Source organism: Xenopus laevis, chromosome 1L (genome assembly GCF_017654675.1).
Source record: "Xenopus laevis strain J_2021 chromosome 1L, Xenopus_laevis_v10.1, whole genome shotgun sequence".
In the NCBI taxonomy this organism is placed as follows: domain Eukaryota; kingdom Metazoa; phylum Chordata; class Amphibia; order Anura; family Pipidae; genus Xenopus; species Xenopus laevis.
In genome coordinates, this window is record NC_054371.1 from 12,085,692 (window position 1) to 12,104,734 (window position 19,043).

At 42.9% G+C, this 19,043-nt stretch overlaps 1 protein-coding gene across 1 annotated transcript; it reads right to left on the reverse strand.

Annotated features, from left to right (window-relative positions):
* Positions 1–4,087: 4,087 nt before the first annotated feature.
* Positions 4,088–14,531, reverse strand: nagk.L (N-acetylglucosamine kinase L homeolog). The gene is given in 10 exon segments (NM_001135224.1): positions 4,088–5,836; positions 6,113–6,191; positions 8,138–8,235; positions 8,975–9,062; positions 9,185–9,297; positions 9,820–9,930; positions 10,010–10,151; positions 12,820–12,918; positions 13,267–13,351; positions 14,498–14,531. Coding segments are annotated over 10 exon segments (1,035 nt in total). The 5' UTR covers positions 14,527–14,531; the 3' UTR covers positions 4,088–5,645.
* Between the last annotated feature and the right edge of the window lie 4,512 nt (positions 14,532–19,043).

A 19,043-nucleotide genomic window follows, 5' to 3' on the forward strand; every position in this document is an offset into this window, starting at 1 on the left:
GCCCACCGGGATACCAGGAAAACTCCCAGGTGTCAGTGGCCCCTCATGCTGCTAAACATTTGGCCTATTTCATGGCCATTCCCTATTTCTTTGAGAACAAAGAGGCCAAACAGATGGAATAATAGATTATAGTATGTAAAGAAAACAAAGAGAATAGAGGTTGATTGAGGAGATAAAGAATATTAGTACTGAGAGTGGGCCTCTGGTCTAAGGTTTTTGGATGGGCCCCTGGTGTCCCCGTCCGACACTGAAGACACCCCATAGGCAGCAGATGGCCGGGCTGTTTTCCTGTAGATCAGTGATTCTCAGGGGCATAACTACAGAGGAAGCAGACCCTGCGGCTGCAGGGGGGCCCAGGAGGTACAGGGGGCCCCATGAGGCTCTCATTGATGAGCAATTTGAACATATATTGGTAAAGCAGGACAAACACTGGATATGTTGGGGGCCCTAAAATTAATTTGCTGTGGGGCCCAGCAACATCTAGCTACGCCACTGGTGATTCTCATACAATGAGTCCAGCCTGACCCGGCTACTGAGTCACAGCTCCACATCTCAGGAACTCGTAGCCGCTCAATATCCAGTTGGACCAAGAACAACAACAGAAAATGATTGACCAAATGAAACCCATGAGAAACGTGGCGGCCTCTTTCTGGGCAAGCTGAGAAATGTTATTAGCCGGAGTGGGAATCTGCCCACATTCATACAATTATCTGCTGCTCAGGCTGCCGGGGGCTCCATTAGTTGCTGCGCCAGCAGATCTATGGATTCAGGTTATGTCTGGGTGCAGCAAAAAGACAAATATTGGTCCAATGCCAATCCACATAATGTTCTCATTTGATTTTCCTTCTAGCTCTTTGTACTGAGCCGCCTCTTGTGTCCTTCCCTGACAACATACTGGTGCAGCCTATAAGCCATCTCACGGTCTTTTTCTATCTGCACCTTGACGAGATCTCAGTATAAAGTGGCTCCTTCCTCAAAGGAAAACTAAAGAAGTAGGTAGAAATATTGTACATTATGGGGCAGATTTATCAAGGGTCGAATTTCGAGTTTATGGGAGTTTCTAAAAACTCCCATGAACTTTAAATTTGAAAAAAAACAACAAATCGAAATTTATTGAAATAATCTGTTTTTTTCTTTTAAACGGGTGAATAGGATCGAGCTTCAAATTCAAATAAAATTAGATCCGAGGATTTTCATCCAAAAAAAAAAGAAAAAGGGATAGTACATGATGAATTTCAGAACTCGAACTTCGAATTTTTTTAAATCCAAATCGAATTTGGACTATTCCTTAGTCGAATTACACTAAAATAATCTTGAAATTCGAATTTAAAAATTCTGATTTTCAATTCGACCCTTGATAAATCTACCCCTATGTTTTGTGCTTCTGTATCAGCCCAAGGGAACCACAGCCCTTTAGCAGTAAAGATCTGTGTCTCCAAAGATGCCCCAGTAGCTCCCCATCTTCTTTTCTGCTGATTCACTGCACATGCTCTGTGCTGCTGTCACTTACTGAGCTTAGGGACCCACTCACAATATACAGTACACATAGAATAGAAATGTCACAATATAAGGCTGATTAGTCATTAATACACATAATTACTACATGGCAGCACAGAAACCAGTGCAATTAGCATCAGAATTGAATAATCAGCAAACCTGTAGCATCAGCTTATATTACAGCCAGGGAAGCTCATTTTCTGCTGGATAATTAGTGACGAGCCCTAAGCTTAGCTTCTCAACAGCCAATCAGAGCCCACTGAGCATGTGAGTGTCACAGACACTTTCCAAGATGGTGACCCCCTGTGACAAGTTTGAAGTCCTGGATCATTGCTGCTATTGACAAGCTCAAACTTTAGCCTCGTGCAATAAGTTCAATATATAAAATGCCATAGTTTTAGGCATATTTCTTTTTAGAGTTCAATTCTCCTTTAAATGTCCATTACTCAGGGACCTCATCAGCCCATGAAGTACATACAGATATAGCAAAATATCAGTGTATCAGTCACAGTTTCCAGAATATCTAGGGCAGCAAATATTCAATCACCCCAAATTCTTCTCAATTCTCACCCTTACTGGACTTCATGCTGAGCCAGTCCCTCCCCAGCCCCACAGTTTGGGAAGTATTAATTCTGCAGAGTAATTGTTCTTCACAAGATCAAAATGGTGTCCCAGAACTATCACTTACCTGATTATTGCAATAAGAGATCATTGTCCCCCAGGAATCTCACATGTAGGAGGAGTTCCCATAGGCGGTGATGGGGTATTAATATCACTTCCCATGATAACTTTGTTACCTCTTTACTCCCATAGCCAATTAGTCAATCTCTCACTCCATGGATTATGAACAAGTGGAGTTCCCATGATGGTTCTCTCACATATCCAGTGAGTTGCTCTTTTTCAGAACCAGCAGTGACCATCTCACCTTATTTCTCTTCTCCTTGAGGATGGAATCCCTGCCATAGACCCACAGTGGGGTAGTTGATACCCACATCTCTGTGTCTTAAGCCCCTCTCTGTGTCTGGAAACCAGCACGTTCTCCAGGGAAGCATCAAAGTCCCACTTGTGTCAGATCTTCCCTTAAATAAGGAGAACATAACACAAAACAAGGTCTATTAGAAGGACTGGTGGGTGGGGGGTCTTTGATGGTGCCCAGGGTTACGGAAGACCTGCTTAGCCTGATATAAATCTCTCTACTGGGTGGTAAGAACCCCACAGGCCTCCAACAATGTCTCCATTAAAGAAAAGTGCAGTGATTTACCCCAAGTGACAATGTTCTCCATATGAGCTTAATGTTGCCATTATTACTGTATGATTAATTGTTAAGTAACCTAAAGTAAATTTATAATTACTTGTATCCACATGCTGACCCCTAGTGGCCATAGTTGGGCAATGCTTTTATTTATTTTTTTCTGCTGCTTTTCCTTTCTCTTTCTTTCCATTATTTCTCTTCCTTTTTACACTTTATTTTCCTGCCAGCTTCATCCTAATAGTCCAAAAATACAGACAAGAAATAGATGGAAAGGAAATAATGAAAAGAAGCACAATTCATCAACATATATTTCTATAAAAAGTTGTGCAGCTCTTTAAAATAACCCTGATATAGTTCCAGGGGTACCCAGGACACAAATCTCACCCCAAATCTCCCCCTAACTGACCTTCAGACTGGGCCCCCTTAGCTCATAACAAGGTTACACATATATAGAAACATTGGGGTGTCACCCTGCTATAGTTCCAGGGGTACCCAGGGTACAAATAAGCACTCACCCCAAATCTCCCCCTAACTGGCCTTCAAACTGGGCCCCCTTAGCTCATAACAAGGTTACAGATATATAGAAACATTGGGGTGTCACCCTGCTATAGTTCTAGGGGTACCCAGGGTACAAATAATCACTCACCTCAAATCTCCCCCTAACTGACCTTCAGGCTGGGCCCCCTTAGCTCATAACAAGGTTACAGATATATAGAAGCATTGGGGTAACAGTCACCCTGCTCTAGTTCCAGGGGTACCCAGGGTACAAATAAGCACTCACCCCAAATCTCCCCCTAACTGGCCTTCAGGCTGGGCCCCCTTAGCTCATAACAAGGTTACAGATATATAGAAACATTGGGGTGTCACCCTGCTATAGTTCCAGGGGTACCCAGGGTACAAATAATCACTCACCCCAAATCTCCCCCTAACTGGCCTTCAGACTGGGCCCCCTTAGCTCATAACAAGGTTACAGATATATAGAAACATTGGGGTGTCACCCTGCTATAGTTCCAGGGGTACCCAGGGCACAAATAAGCACTCACCCCAAATCTCCCCCTAACTGACCTTCAGACTGGGCCCCCTTAGTCCATAACATGGTTACAGATATATAGAAACATTGGGGTGTCACCCTGCTATAGTTCCAGGGGTACCCAGGGTACAAATAAGCACTCACCCCAAATCTCCCCCTAACTGGCCTTCAGACTGGGCCCCCTTAGCTCATAACAAGGTTACAGATATATAGAAACATTGGGGTAACAGTTATCCTGCTATAGCCCCATCACATTTAGGCAGCAGTGAGTCACACACGGATTATTTAGAATACAATTTTTTTTACAATGGTTTTATTTAAAACAATATAAAATTCAGATGCACAATATCCAGTAAGGAAGGAGGCAATAAGCCCTGAGGGCTCCCATCACACACACAAGTCTCTTTAAGTGTTATTGTTGCAGGACAGTGAGTGAATGGGGTGCAGCACATTTCTAAGCCATGATACACCCTAGATGGCAATGCAACCCAATACCTGAGAGAGGAACATACAGTACAAGTGCTTGGTAATTGCAGCAAAGCACATACGGTGATTTCCATGGCAGAGGCTGCTGGGATCTGTAGGCATAGTTCAGCCCCAAACAAGAAGCAGTTCCCATGGGATTTAAATACTGGGATAAAGGGGCTGTACTGGATGGTATCAGCAGAATAGCAAAGGGGTTGGTCTGATAGGAACGTTCCCCTTCTTATTTTAATAGTCAATGCAGTTGTACAGAGAGATCCCATAAAACTATGGCAGCATAGGTATTCCCTGTACTAAGCACAATTCAGCAGGAACAGTCCCCTAAGTTTGCTCATAGTCTGTACAGAGAGATCCCATAAAACTATGGCAGTATAGGTATCCCCTGTACTAAGCACAATTCAGCAGGAACAGTCCCCTAAGTTTGCTCATAGTCTGTACAGAGAGATCCCATAAAACTATGGCAGCATAGGTATTCCCTGTACTAAGCACAATTCAGCAGGAACAGTCCCTAAGTTTGCTCATAGTCTGTACAGAGAGATCCCATACAACTATGGCAGCATAGGTATTCCCTGTACTAAGCACAATTCAGCAGGAACAGTCCCTAAGTTTGCTCATAGTCTGTACAGAGAGATCCCATACAACTATGGCAGCATAGGTATTCCCCTGTACTAAGCACAATTCAGCAGGAACAGTCCCTAAGTTTGCTCATAGTCTGTACAGAGAGATCCCATACAACTATGGCAGCATAGGTATTCCCTGTACTAAGCACAATTCAGCAGGAACAGTCCCCTAAGTTTGCTCATAGTCTGTACAGAGAGATCTCATAAAACTATGGCAGCATAGGTATTCCCTGTACTAAGCACAATTCAGCAGGAACAGTCCCCTAAGTTTGCTCATAGTCTGTACAGAGAGATCTCATAAAACTATGGCAGCATAGGTATTCCCCTGTACTAAGCACAATTCAGCAGGAACAGTCCCCTAAGTTTGCTCATAGTCTGTACAGAGAGATCCCATAAAACTATGGCAGCATAGGTATTCCCTGTACTAAGCACAATTCAGCAGGAACAGTCCCCTAAGTTTGCTCATAGTCTGTACAGAGAGATCCCATAAAACTATGGCAGCATAGGTATTCCCTGTACTAAGCACAATTCAGCAGGAACAGTCCCTAAGTTTGCTCATAGTCTGTACAGAGAGATCCCATAAAACTATGGCAGCATAGGTATTCCCCTGTACTAAGCACAATTCAGCAAAATCCCTTACGTTTGCTCATAGTCTGTACAGCATGAGTATCCCCCATTACTTACTACAACTCTCCTTAAACATCTGAATGCACCGTGGCCCTTGCTAATCACATGAGTAATTGCACTTTAGGAAGGGAAGGGCCTAGGAGAAGGAATGTGTGTAGAAGACATCGACATTGGCCTCATAGTTCAGAGGCAGAATTTGGCCAATATTCCTGGCTCCCAGGCTGGCCCCGCCCACGGCAGATGACTGCTTGAGTTTCAGGAGGCTGAATCTGGAGAAGGAGCCTCCAGCTTGTTCCTTGTGCTTGTCGGCCAACACCTGTATAAAACCTACACAAAGACATGACACAGGGACACGTGTTACACAACAGCCACCAGGTCTGGACTGGGAATCAAAATAGGCCTTGGCATTTCAGTACACAGAGGCCCAAACTGCCCCCACCAGCCCACTAAATACTGACTGTCTATGGCATCTTGCAGCAGCCCCTCTGGAAATTGCCAGAACCCACAGATTGTCTGGCAGCCACAGACAGACCAACCTGAGCCAATCCGTCTGCCGTCAGACTGAGACTCCCATCTACTGGTCACCGTCACTTAGAGACTCACCATCTTTCATCAGTTCCCAGCTCTTCCACACGGAGCCCACGCACAAGATCGGCAGCCCCGAGTCTCCTTGAAATAGAATCTGCAATGAAAAGATCACAACATTGAATCACTAGTTCATCACAAAAGCCTCAGGCTGGAATAAATGGATTATTATCTGCAGATCAACTGGGAATGTAGTGCACCAACTTCACCACAAGATGGCGATCAATTTTAAATCAAGAAGTTGTCATATTCTGTGTATAAACCCCTTATATACGACATGAACACTACTACAGGTATGGGACCTGTTATCCAGAATGCTCAGGACCTGGGATCTCCATCCATCATTTGGATCTTCATACCTTAAGTCTACTAGAAAATCATATAAACATGAAATAAACCCAATAGGCTGGTTTTGCTTCCAATAAGGATTAATTATATCTTAGTTGGGATCAAGTACAAGTGACTGTTTTATAATTAGAGAAAAATTAAATCATTTATAAAAATGTGGATAAAATGGAGTCTAAGGGAGATTCCATAATTCAAAGCTTTCTGTATAACGAGTTTCCGGATAACGGATCCCATACCTGTACTACAGTTTCCTATTCATAAGCCTCTCCATTGATCACTTCTAACCCCCCCCTCATGTAGGACGTACCCCTTTCACTTACACACACACCCTATAATATAAATGACATTTAAGGGTCATCGGTCAATATGTTGTGGAATGGCTAATTCTAAGCAACTTTTCAGTTGGTCTTCATTTTTTCTATTGTATAGTTTTTTAATTGTCTATCCAGCTTTCAAATGGGAGTCACTGACCCCATCTAAAAAAACAAATGCTCTGTAAGGCTACACATTATGATTAATAGTACTTTTTATTATTCATATTTCTGTTTAGACCCTCTCCTATTCATTGTCCAGTCTCTTATTCAAATCAATGCATGGTTGCTAGGGTAGGTTGGACCCTAGTAAACAGATGGCAGAAATTGCAAACTGTAGAGCTGCTAAATAAAAAGTTAAATAAGTCAAAAATCACAAATGATAAAGAATGAAAATCAATTGCAAATTGTCTCAGAATATCACTCTCTACATCATACTAACAGTTAATTTAAAGGTGAACAACCCCTTTAAGAGTGCATAGGAAACAATGTGGCACAGAGGTTGATTTCTTTCTTGGCTTGATTATTATTCCTCTGCCTGGTCTCCTCTCAAGGGGAATCGATTAAATGATAAAAAGTAAAGCAAACTTGGCTGCCAGGAGGGCTCTTCTGCACTTAAATGTTAAATAGCTGTTTAAAAATATTGCCAATTAAATGATATTTCGTCTCACAACTGCTGTGCCAGAGGCAAGTGGATTATTAAAGTCGGCACCTCCAGTGAGACTCCCCTCTGCTTATTCCTCACTGGAATTACTGGCATTGTATTTACAGGAGCCAATGAATAGCAAGCGGGGAACATGCAAAGCTGTAATTGGCTGGAGGGAAGCAGCTCCTTTCTTTTGGTTGTCAGCACAGCTTTAATATTCCCAAGGAGCGGACATTACACAGAGCAACAGTTTATCCAATTGTCAGGCCAACAGGACTGCAGTTCTTAGTAAGAATTCAACCTTGAAAGCCTCATTAGGAGTAACAAAATCCTCAGCTAAAAACAGAAACTAGTAGTAAAACGGCTAAGTTTTTATTTTTCACTTTCCCTTTAATACAGAAGAAGCCTCTTGTTGTTCTGAAGGAGAGAAAGAACCTGCCACAATAACACAACATTGAAAGATAAACGTGAATCTGACCTTTGAACAATATAAAAGGTTGACTGGGGAACTGGCAGCTATGCTCTCAATCTCAGCAAGGCACCCCCGCTCCAGGTGTAGGATATATGCAAATCAACAAAGGAGCTGAGAGAAAGCAAACGAAGAGGCAGAACTTGCTGCTAAGTGCTCTTTATTGCACACAATTTTGTTTATTGTGTGCAATAAAGAGCACTTAGCAGCAAGTTCTGCCTCTTCGTTTGCTTTCTCTCAGCTCCTTTGTTGATTTGCGTGAATCTGACCTTATCGGCTTTGGGAAGGACGGCCACGATGTGACGGGCGAGGATCTCTCCGGCGCTTCGGAATACGGATCGACACAAGGGATCCCCGAGCTCAGCCCCTGGGGGTACAGAGACTGTTATGAGGAGAACAACCTGCTGTCTATACGTGTTGGATGCTCAGCTGATAACATAAATACAGAAATACATCTCTTTTATTGAAAGGTCTCCATAAACACCATGTCCCAGAGCTGCGTATGAACCACAACATACAACAGTCTAATGACATTCAATGCAACACCAAGGACTGGAGCACTGGGGTCCATAGGGTGGAGATGGTGGAGACATCCAATCAGAAGAGAGTGTTGCCAAAACATAAAAGGGCACTACAGGTGAGGCCACCCCCAAAACTGTAGGAGCATGTGATGTACCCAATTAAATAATAAACACTGGTTGTTAGCAGTTACATTGAAGTTCTCAGGTCTCAACAAGTAAAATTCACCAATTATTAGAAGAGGCCAAGGTGCACCGCCCTGAACCTTCAGCGAAGGGAGCGAATAACTGTGTAAAAAAAAAAAAAAAAAAAAAAAGGCCAGACACTTCCAAAGACCAATCTTCCAGGCAGACTTGCGAAATAATGAGTGGTTTATTTCAGAACACAAGGATACAGCCTTACGCGTTTCAGAGTATTCAGACACTTAATCATAGGCCTGAATGATACGAAATGCGTAAGGCTGTATCCTTGTGTACCGAAATAAACGACTCATTATTTCACAAGTCCGCCTGGAAGAGTGGTCTTTTTTTCTACACATGTGATATACCCCCTGCCTTAAATTACCCCCCACTCTGATGTTACAATACCTTCTGCCAACTTTACACAGAATCCGGCCACCTTGGACTTCTCAAAGGTCCTGTACAGGTGAGTGAGGATGCCCAGCCGGTCAGACACCTGCAGAGAGACAACTGGGGATGATTAAAGGGTAATGTAAGGCATGTGTGCCTGCAAAGCTTCTCAACCCTCTCTGCTGGGTTCCCCATCCATACATCCACCACTTCCCTTGTAACCTGCACCTGGAAGTAGCTGTACATGGCCTGCTTGACGTAGCCAATGTCGTGCGGAGGAGCCACAAGGTTGTCGGTGGCATCAAAAACGCTCTTCATGGCCCGATGGGATATCCAATAGGCTGCAAGATCACATTCAGTTTAATAGTACACACATTAATTACCCTATTTCAGCCCTCAAAAGGGCATTGACGTATCCTACTATAGAACACAACAGGAGGATTAGGGATAGTCACCTATTAGAAACCAAAAATTGTAAATGCCTCCAAAAATAAATAAACATTAGTAAAAAATTACAAAAAGTTTATTAGGACATGTTGGGACAAGGCCTAATGCGTTTTGTGCCTATTCTGGCACTTACTCATAGGCTGTTCAGGCACTTATTCAGCATATGAGTAAGTGCCAGAATAGGCATGAAATGCATTAAGCCTTGTCCCAGCATGTCCTAATAAACTTTTCGTAATTTTTTACTATTGTTTATTGATTTTGGAGGCACTCACAATTTTTGGTTTCTAATTTGTGCACAAGCGCCTTTGGACTGAGGCGAACTATGAATATGCCCTTCCCTTTTAATTCATGACTTATAAGATTGTTTTCATTTTTTTTTCATGAGTTGGCTGCACCATTTCCTTTATTATAGTCACCTGATCCTTCATCTCCCATCATGTGGCCCCAGCCACCACAGCCGACGACCGTCCCATCCGGGTTCACCAGTTTACAGTTGGATCCCGTCCCGGAGATCAGCACCACCCCACCTGAAACAGAGGCAAGAGCCAGTAAGAGGCAGAATCAACTGGGAAACGGGAATAGGTAGAACGGCCCTCACTGATTTACCCAGCTCCGAGGCAGTGGCCATGGCCCCAATGGCGTCATTGGAAATGTGATAGTTCTCACTAAGTTGTGGGAAGCGGATTGTCAGCTCCTCAACGAGGTGGGCGGTGGCTTCTTTCTGTTCTCCTCCACTCAGGGACATGCCCTAGAACACACAACAGACCCTTGTCTACAGTTCTACAGCAACAGGGCTCTCCTTCTCTCCTGCCCAATTTAGTTACCCTTTAATTGTTTGGCTGTTCTAGAAGAAGGCAAGTAAAGGTGGCCATAGACACACAGATCATATCGTATGAATCGAGGATTTGTACGATTTTCGGATCGTGTGTGGCATGTGCCGACATCTTTAGTCCAGCAGAGATCGGTCATTTAGTCGATCGGTCAGGTTTGATTTTGACCCGACCGATCCCGCCGGAGCCCATGGCACATCGTAATCGGATCGTTCAGCCATACGGCCGAACAATCAGATTACCCCCGATATAGCCATGCCTGTTAATGGCATATCGGGGAAAGATCCGCTCATTTGCCGATGTTGCCAAACGAGCAGATCTTTGCGTCTATGGCCACCTTAACTCCTTTCTGATAGGGTCTCCATGTTGCCTCTACTGTCTAGTGGCCTTCCATGGTTTTAAGGAGACCTTTAAGCACATTGAATTTGATGGACGTGTGTCAACCTAACTTACTATGTTATTATTTATGGGAGATAGTTCATAGTACAAGTTGATCCAGGGACTGGTCCCATTGCCATTTTGGAGTCAGGAAGGAATTTTTCCCCCTATGAGGCAATTTGAAGAGGCTTCAGATGGGTTTTTTTGCCTTCCTCTGGATCAACTGGCAGTTAGGCAAATTGAAGAGGCTTCAGATGTTTTTTTTGCCTTCCTCTGGATCAGCTGGCAGATCCAGAGGATCTCAGATAATATAAACATAATATTACAGGTTTGGTAGTGGTGGTCACATTTATAAATTCACCACTATTTCTGTCTAGATGATTATGCGAGACCTCTTTTCTTTACCCCTCCAAATAAGTATTAACATAACAACAACATAAAAAAACATTTAGGTTACATAAGCCCGTTACTCGCCCTTATAAAAGGGACATTAATAAGACATTGTGTGTCCATGAGTCCTGGGAGGCAGCCAATACATCTCTCTTATTTAGGTCGTGATTGCTAGAATGAGAGGGTTAGTACCTCGTAGAATTTCCAGGTCATACCATGTGGTCCTGTAGAATGTGGAAACTGACAGTTTTCTTATGTCAGGGGGGAGGAAAATGTTATTAATATAAGCATCTCATGCCTAATGCGTTTCGTGTCCCTGGGGCACTTAATCATAGGCTTCAATAATGACAAACATGGGTCGTTACTGAAAGGCCCAACCAGCAATCACAAAAGAATAAGGGAGGGGAAACATACAGTAGGTGTTTACAGTTCTTAAAGGGATCACGTACCCCATTGTAGGTGATATACATATCAAGGGCACATTAAACACAGGAATACAAAAGATAAGACACTTCTTGATATAAGATAAAAACAATGGCATCGTTTTATGAGAGTTTATACAAAACATAGTAAAGAAGGCCATTTTTTAAATATTATATGAATAAGTAGAAAAATATAAATATATGAAAATAGATATGGATCAATATGTTATTAATTGGTATCCAAATATAAAAGTACAAATACAAAAGTCAATACAGGTGTATAAAGATATGTGAATCGTCAAACCTCTTGTTCAATACCATTAACGTTATGGTTTATTATATATATATATATATATGTGTGTGTGTACCTTATTTAGGGTTATTATGAACATTGTTACTGGAATAATTATTATTCATATTAAATATATAAGGGGACAAAGCATATCTGGATAAGGGTAGACTATTCACATGGATATCTAGATCTAGATGCGAAGATACATTCACCATTCGTCATAGGGGCCAATCATAAAAGCATATCCTTTTTTTTTTTTCAAAATGGTGACTGTAAAATAGGATATACAAGGAGACGGAATAGATCCAGAAAAAGGGGGAGAAATATTCCCACGGAATATAAGGGCACAGATATAAATATATAGATACATTTAAATCCAAAAAATACAAGACACACATGCACCAAAGTGTGAGTCTAACGATAATAGCAAGATACGTCGAATTCAGAGTTCATGCCTTTGGGAAGCCTAGTATCAAGGGTAAATATCCAGAATACTTCAAGTATTTTCTGTAGCATGTTTCCACCTCTGTATTGAGCTGTGACACATCATCCAGACATGCTACAAGCATTATTCAAGCCTATGACTAAGTGTCCCAGTGACACGAAACGCGTTAGGCGTGAGATGCTTATATAAATAAATCATATTTTTACCTATTATTGGTCTGAGCTGTGTGTGACCTATCAGAGTGCCTTGCTCCAACTTTGTTTACCTGCTTACGGATTGTCAGCTCCCTTGGGCTGAGGGCCTGGGGCAGGAGCACCTGGGCCACCAATGCAATTTGGTGAGTTACTCCATTGGTGAAGTTTCATGCTTATATATACATTTAAGGAGACCTTTGCCCCAGCAGATAAGAAACACTTCCCTATATTTGGTTGAATCAATGAAGTGGGGACACCCCCCCACCCCGAGCTGAGTCCCACCCCCCCCGAGCTGATCCCAATCTGTCCAAACAAGAGCCCTCTCCTTCTGTCTTCTCTTTAGGAAACTGTTCCGGAACCTTGAGAGAACATGTGTTGCTAAACTTCAACTCCCAGCATCATGAAACGTATTACAAACTCCACAGGAAAGCCTTGGCCAAAAGGGTTACACTCTATATTTCTCACCAGGGATCGGAGGGGAATGTGAGGGTCCAGACCAGCTTTCTGCTTGGCTTCAGTAACCATGGCATTGATGGCCTCCAGGCACTTGTCTATGCCGACCAACTAGAGAATAAAGAAAAGTCGGCCACATTGACACAGTACGTATAACTAATCTTTACAGTATAATGAAATACGTGCAACAGTGAAACGTAGAACATAGAGCTTACATTTATTGCTACCTGACCAGGGAACCTATACCTAATGTTCAGCTGTAAAATCTTGTGCTGACCAGTAGGTGGCACTGCTGCGCTACTAACAGGTTATAACCAGCAATGATAGGTAACACTGTTAACGAGGATGGAAATGTTTGAAAATGATTACACTGTAAAACTGGACTTTTTTATTCATGACTATATGATTATGCATCAGTATCCACTAATACAAAATACACTGGCTCTTTATTTGTCTCACCCAGTGATTGGTACAAGGACCCTCTGTCTCAGTCAGGATCCGCCCATCTTCTGAAATCAAAATCACTTTAGAATGTGTGCCTCCCCTAAAAAACACAGATTTATAACAACAAGATTATATATAGTATAAACACCATCACATTCTATCTGATCCCCATTGTAAGCAGCAGTCCTGTCCTGCTTTATGGCAGCTGAGATTCTAGCTATCTGTATAACAGAACATTCTGTCCCAGTGGCTGCACAGATCCTATCTGATCCCCATTGTAAGCAGCAGTCCTGTCCTGCTTTATGGCAGCTGAGATTCTAGCTATCTGTATAACAGAACATTCTGTCCCAGTGGCTGCACAGATCCTATCTGATCCCCATTGTAAGCAGCAGTCCTGTCCTGCTTTATGGCAGCTGAGATTCTAGCTATCTGTATAACAGAAAATTCTGTCCCAGTGGCTGCACAGATCCTATCTGATCCCCATTGTAAGCAGCAGTCCTGTCCTGCTTTATGGCAGCTGAGATTCTAGCTATCTGTATAACAGAGCATTCTGTCCCAGTGGCTGCACAGATCCTATCTGATCCCCATTGTAAGCAGCAGTCCTGCCCTGCTTTATGGCAGCTGAGATTCTAGCTATCTGTATAACAGAACATTCTGTCCCAGTGGCTGCACAGATCCTATCTGATCCCCATTGTAAGCAGCAGTCCTGTCCTGCTTTATGGCAGCTGAGATTCTAGCTATCTGTATAACAGAACATTCTGTCCCAGTGGCTGCACAGATCCTATCTGATCCCCATTGTAAGCAGCAGTCCTGTCCTGCTTTATGGCAGCTGAGATTCTAGCTATCTGTATAACAGAACATTCTGTCCCAGTGGCTGCACAGATCCTATCTGATCCCCATTGTAAGCAGCAGTCCTGTCCTGCTTTATGGCAGCTGAGATTCTAGCTATCTGTATAACAGAGCATTCTGTCCCAGTGGCTGCACAGATCCTATCTGATCCCCATTGTAAGCAGCAGTCCTGTCCTGCTTTATGGCAGCTGAGATTCTAGCTATCTGTATAACAGAGCATTCTGTCCCAGTGGCTGCACAGACAGCAGGATAGACAGATATATTAAATAACAGTAAATAATCTGTATTATTGAGCAGTGGAAATAAGGAAAAGTAAAATGAGAAATAAAAGGGGGAGGAGATTATATCAGGTAAGAGGGATAAACAGACAGAAGGGGAATGACAGACACCCGCTTACCCCTCCACTCCCCCATACACAGCAGCCATCTCGCTTCCCTTCCGGTTTCCAGCAACAGGTCATGTGACCGCCAGATCAGTGAACTCTTTAGCACGTGACGCGGAAGTAACCGAGAGCTTGAGTTGTCAGTCACGTGTCCGCTGCTCCCTGGGGCTGACTGTGCCCATTAGTGTGTTGTGTGAGGCGGCTCATTACTTCGCGCTGCTCTTAGTGGTGGCCGTGTAACGCCGCTCAAGCAATTGCCCGTGTCATTACTAATATTTATATTCATTCTTCTTGTGTTTTAGAAGGAGACCATTCTCTTCTGCCAATAGCAGGGCCCTGGGACTAGTTGTACTAAATATTCCTCGGGTTTAGATTAGGACCGCGGTTGTGGGGTCTGTGAATGTTTAGCAGCAGGGCCGACATAGGGTTAAACACCTCACGTCATTAGCAGCAGTGTAGTAAAGCGAGTGTGCGCAGGGAGAGCTGGGGCAGCTGGGTAATGCGTCTTATAGGACCATTAGGGAGGGAACACTGGTTTATAGATATAAATACACCAAGAGATAATGAGCATTGGGATTGGACTGTAGGTGCCTGGCCTCAAGAGCTTACAGTCAATGCGCTTTGACAGTAACATAACTAGCCGGGTGTGGGCCCTACCCCCCTCCAGCCATCTTCTTTTCGGCTATGTGGGGAGCAAACTGCCGGCAGGCTCTGTTGCAATCATGCCCCCTGCTCCCCCGGTAGTTCTGCCACTGCGCTTTGTAGCAGAAGGCACAAGGGGTTACAGGTTTTCACAGTGGAAATATGAAATGGCTCCAAAGAGTTCTGACTACCAGCTTAGGTGGCTACTATTTGCTGCTGACTTGGCTACTCCAAACTGTGTTATTAGCTTAATGTGTTTGTCTGTGGATCCAAAACTATGGCCTTCTCAACCTCTATCTGTATGAAGAGCCTTCTCAACCTGTATCTGTATGATGATCCATCTCAACCTGTATCTGTATGAAGATCCTTCTCAACCTGTATCTGTATGAAGATCCTTCTCAACCTGTATCTGTATGAAGATCCTTCTCAACCTGTATCTGTATGAAGATCCTTCTCAACCTATATCTGTATGAAGATCCTTCTCAACCTGTATCTGCATGAAGATCCTTCTCGACCTGTATCTGTATGAAGATCCTTCTCAAACTCTTATCTGCATGAAGATCCTTCTCAACCTGTATCTGTATGAAGAACCTTCTCAACCTGTATCTGTATGATGATCCATCTCAACCTGTATCTGTATGAAGATCCTTCTCAACCTGTATCTGTATGAAGATCCTTCTCAAACTCTTATCTGCATGAAGATCCTTCTCAACCTGTATCTGTATGAAGATCCTTCTCAACCTGTATCTGTATGAAGATCCTTCTCAACCTATCATCTGTATGGAAGATCCTTTCCAACCTGTTAATCTGTATGAGATCCTTCTCAAACCTGTAATCTGTATGAAATCCTTCTCAACCTGTATCTGTAATGAAGATCCTTCTCAGCAGTATCTGTATGAAGATCCTTCCTCACCTGTATCTGGATGAAGATCCTTCTCAGCCGTATCTGTATGAAGATCCTTCTCAAACTGCTATCTGTATGAAGATCCTTCTCAACCTGTATCGATGGAAGATCCTTCTCAAACCTGTATCTGTATGAAATCCTTCTCAAACTCTTATCTGTATGAAGATCCTTCTCAACCTGTATCTGTATGAAGATCCTTCTCAAACCTGTATCTGTATGAAGATCCTTCTCAACCTGTATCTGTATGAAGATCCTTCTCAACCTGTATCTGTATGAAGATCCTTCTCAACTGTATCTGTATGAAGATCCTTCTCAACCTGTATCTGTATGAAGATCCTTCTCAACCTTATCTGTATGAAGATCCTTCTCAACCTGTATCTGTATGAAGACCTTCTCAACCTGTATCTGTATGAAGATCCTTCTCAACCATGTATCTGTATGAAGATCCTCTCAACCTGTATCTGTATGAAGATCCTTCTCAACCTGTATCTGCATGAAGATCCTTCTCAACCTGTTATCTGTATGAAGATCCTCTCAACCTGTATCTGTATGAAGACCTTCTCAACCTGTATCTGTATGATGAATCCTTCTCAACCTGTATCTGTATGAAGATCCTTCTGCAACCCTGTATCTGCATGAAGATCCTTCTCAACCTGTATCTGTATGAAGATCCTTCTCAACCTGTATCTGTATGAAGATCCTTCTCACCTGTATCCTGTATGAAGATCCTTCTCAACCTGTATCTGTATGAAGATCCTTCTCAACCTGTATCTGTATGAAGATCCTTCTCAACCTGTATCTGTATGAAGATCCTTCTCAACCTGTATCTGTATGAAGATCCTTCTCAACCTGTATCTGTATGATGATCCTTCTCAACCTGTATCTGTATGAAGATCCTTCTCAACCTGTATCTGTATGAAGATCCTTCTCAAACCTGTATCTGTATGAAGATCCTTCTCAACCTGTATCTGTATGAAGATCCTTCTCAACCTGTATCTGTATGATGATCCTTCTCAACCTGTATCTGTATGATGATCCTTCTCAACCTGTAATCTGTATGAAGATCCTTCTCAACCTGTATCTGTATGAAGATCCTTCTCACCTGTATCTGTATGAAGATCCTTCTCAACCTGTATCTGTATGAAGATCCTTCTCAACCTTATCTGCATGAAGATCCTTCTCAACCTGTATCTGTATGAATCCTTCTCTCAACCTGTATCTGTAGATGATCCATCTCAACCTGTATCTGTATGAAGATCCTTCTCAACCTGTATCTGTATGAAGATCCTTCTCAAACTCTTATCTGTATGAAGATCCTTCTCAACCTGTATCTGTATGAAGATCCTTCTCAAGCAGTATCTGTATGAAGATCCTTCTCAACCTGTATCTGTATGAAGAGCCTTCTCAACCTGTATCTGTATGATGATCCATCTCAACCTGTATCTGTATGAAGATCCTTCTCAACCTGTATCTGCATGAAGATCCTTCTCAACCTGTATCTGTATGAAGAGCCTTCTCAACCTGTATCTGTATGAAGAGCCTTCTCAACCTGTATCTGTATGATGATCCTTCTCAACCTGTATCTGTATGAAGATCCTTCTCAACCTGTATCTGCATGAAGATCCTTCTCAACCTGTATCTGTATGAAGATCCTTCTCAACCTGTATCTGTATGAAGATCCTTCCAACCTGTATCTGTGAATCCTTCTCAACCTGTATCTGTATGAAGATCCTTCTCAACCTGTATCTGCATGAAGATCCTTCTCAACCTGTATCTGCATGAAGATCCTTCTCAACCTGTATCTGTATGAAGATCCTTCTCAACCTGTATCTGTATGAAGATCCTTCTCAACCTGTATCTGTATGAAGATCCTTCTCAACCTGTATCTGTATGAAGATCCTTCTCAACCTGTATCTGTATGAAGATCCTTCTCAACCTGTATCTGTATGAAGATCCTTCTCAGCCTGTATCTGTATGAAGATCCTTCTCAACCTGTATCTGTATGAAGATCCTTCTCAACCTGTATCTGTATGAAGATCCTTCTCAACCTGTATCTGTATGAAGATCCTTCTCAACCTGTATCTGTATGAAGATCCTTCTCAACCTGTATTTACATGAAGATCCTTCTCAAACTATATCTGTATGAAAATCCTTCTTAATCTTTATCTGCATGAAGATCCTTCTTAAAGTGAAACACGTTCCTATAAAAATCAACAAAAGAGCTGAGAGAAAGCAAACGAAGAGGCAGAACTTGCTGCTAAGTGCTCTTTATTGCACACAACATGTTTCGGGCCCAAAGCCCTTTATCAAGTGTGACACTTGATAAAGGGCTTTGGGCCCGAAACATGTTGTGTGCAATAAAGAGCACTTAGCAGCAAGTCCTGCCTCTTCGTTTGCTTTCTCTCAGCTCTTTTGTTGATTTGCATATATCCTACACCTGGAGCGGGGGTGCCTTGCTGAGATTGAGAGCATAGCTGCCAGTTCCCCAGTCATCCTGTTTTAACGTTCCTATAAAAATCATTGGAACATGTCAGTATGAAGTATGCGCTGCAACAAAATAGTTCCCCTCAAAGCCCCCCTGAAAGCCACCCCTAGCTCCTCAAACCTGCATGAACCCGACCCTCCGACACTGCTAAAAGATCTTCGCTGCTGTTTGTCACCCTGGGCTGGGGGCGGCACGATCCTTCCATACGAATAAAAACAGGAGTTCAGCCTATGGAAGGATCAATCTGCCCCCAGCCCAGCGTCACTGAAGCAATATGGAAGATCTGTTAGTAGTGTCAACCATTCTGCTGCACCAACGTTCGGGGGAACTATTGCGGGTGCAGCATATACCTGATACAGACACGTTCCTATGATTTTTATAGGAACGTGTCGGCATCGCTTTAAACTATATCTGTATGAAGATCCTTCTGAAACTGGAAAATCCCGTTGGGTGGGGACATTGATGCAAAAAAGGCACCTATTTGTATCTGGCCAAACAAGCAAATCTGTGTAAATGTCCAACGTTAGGCT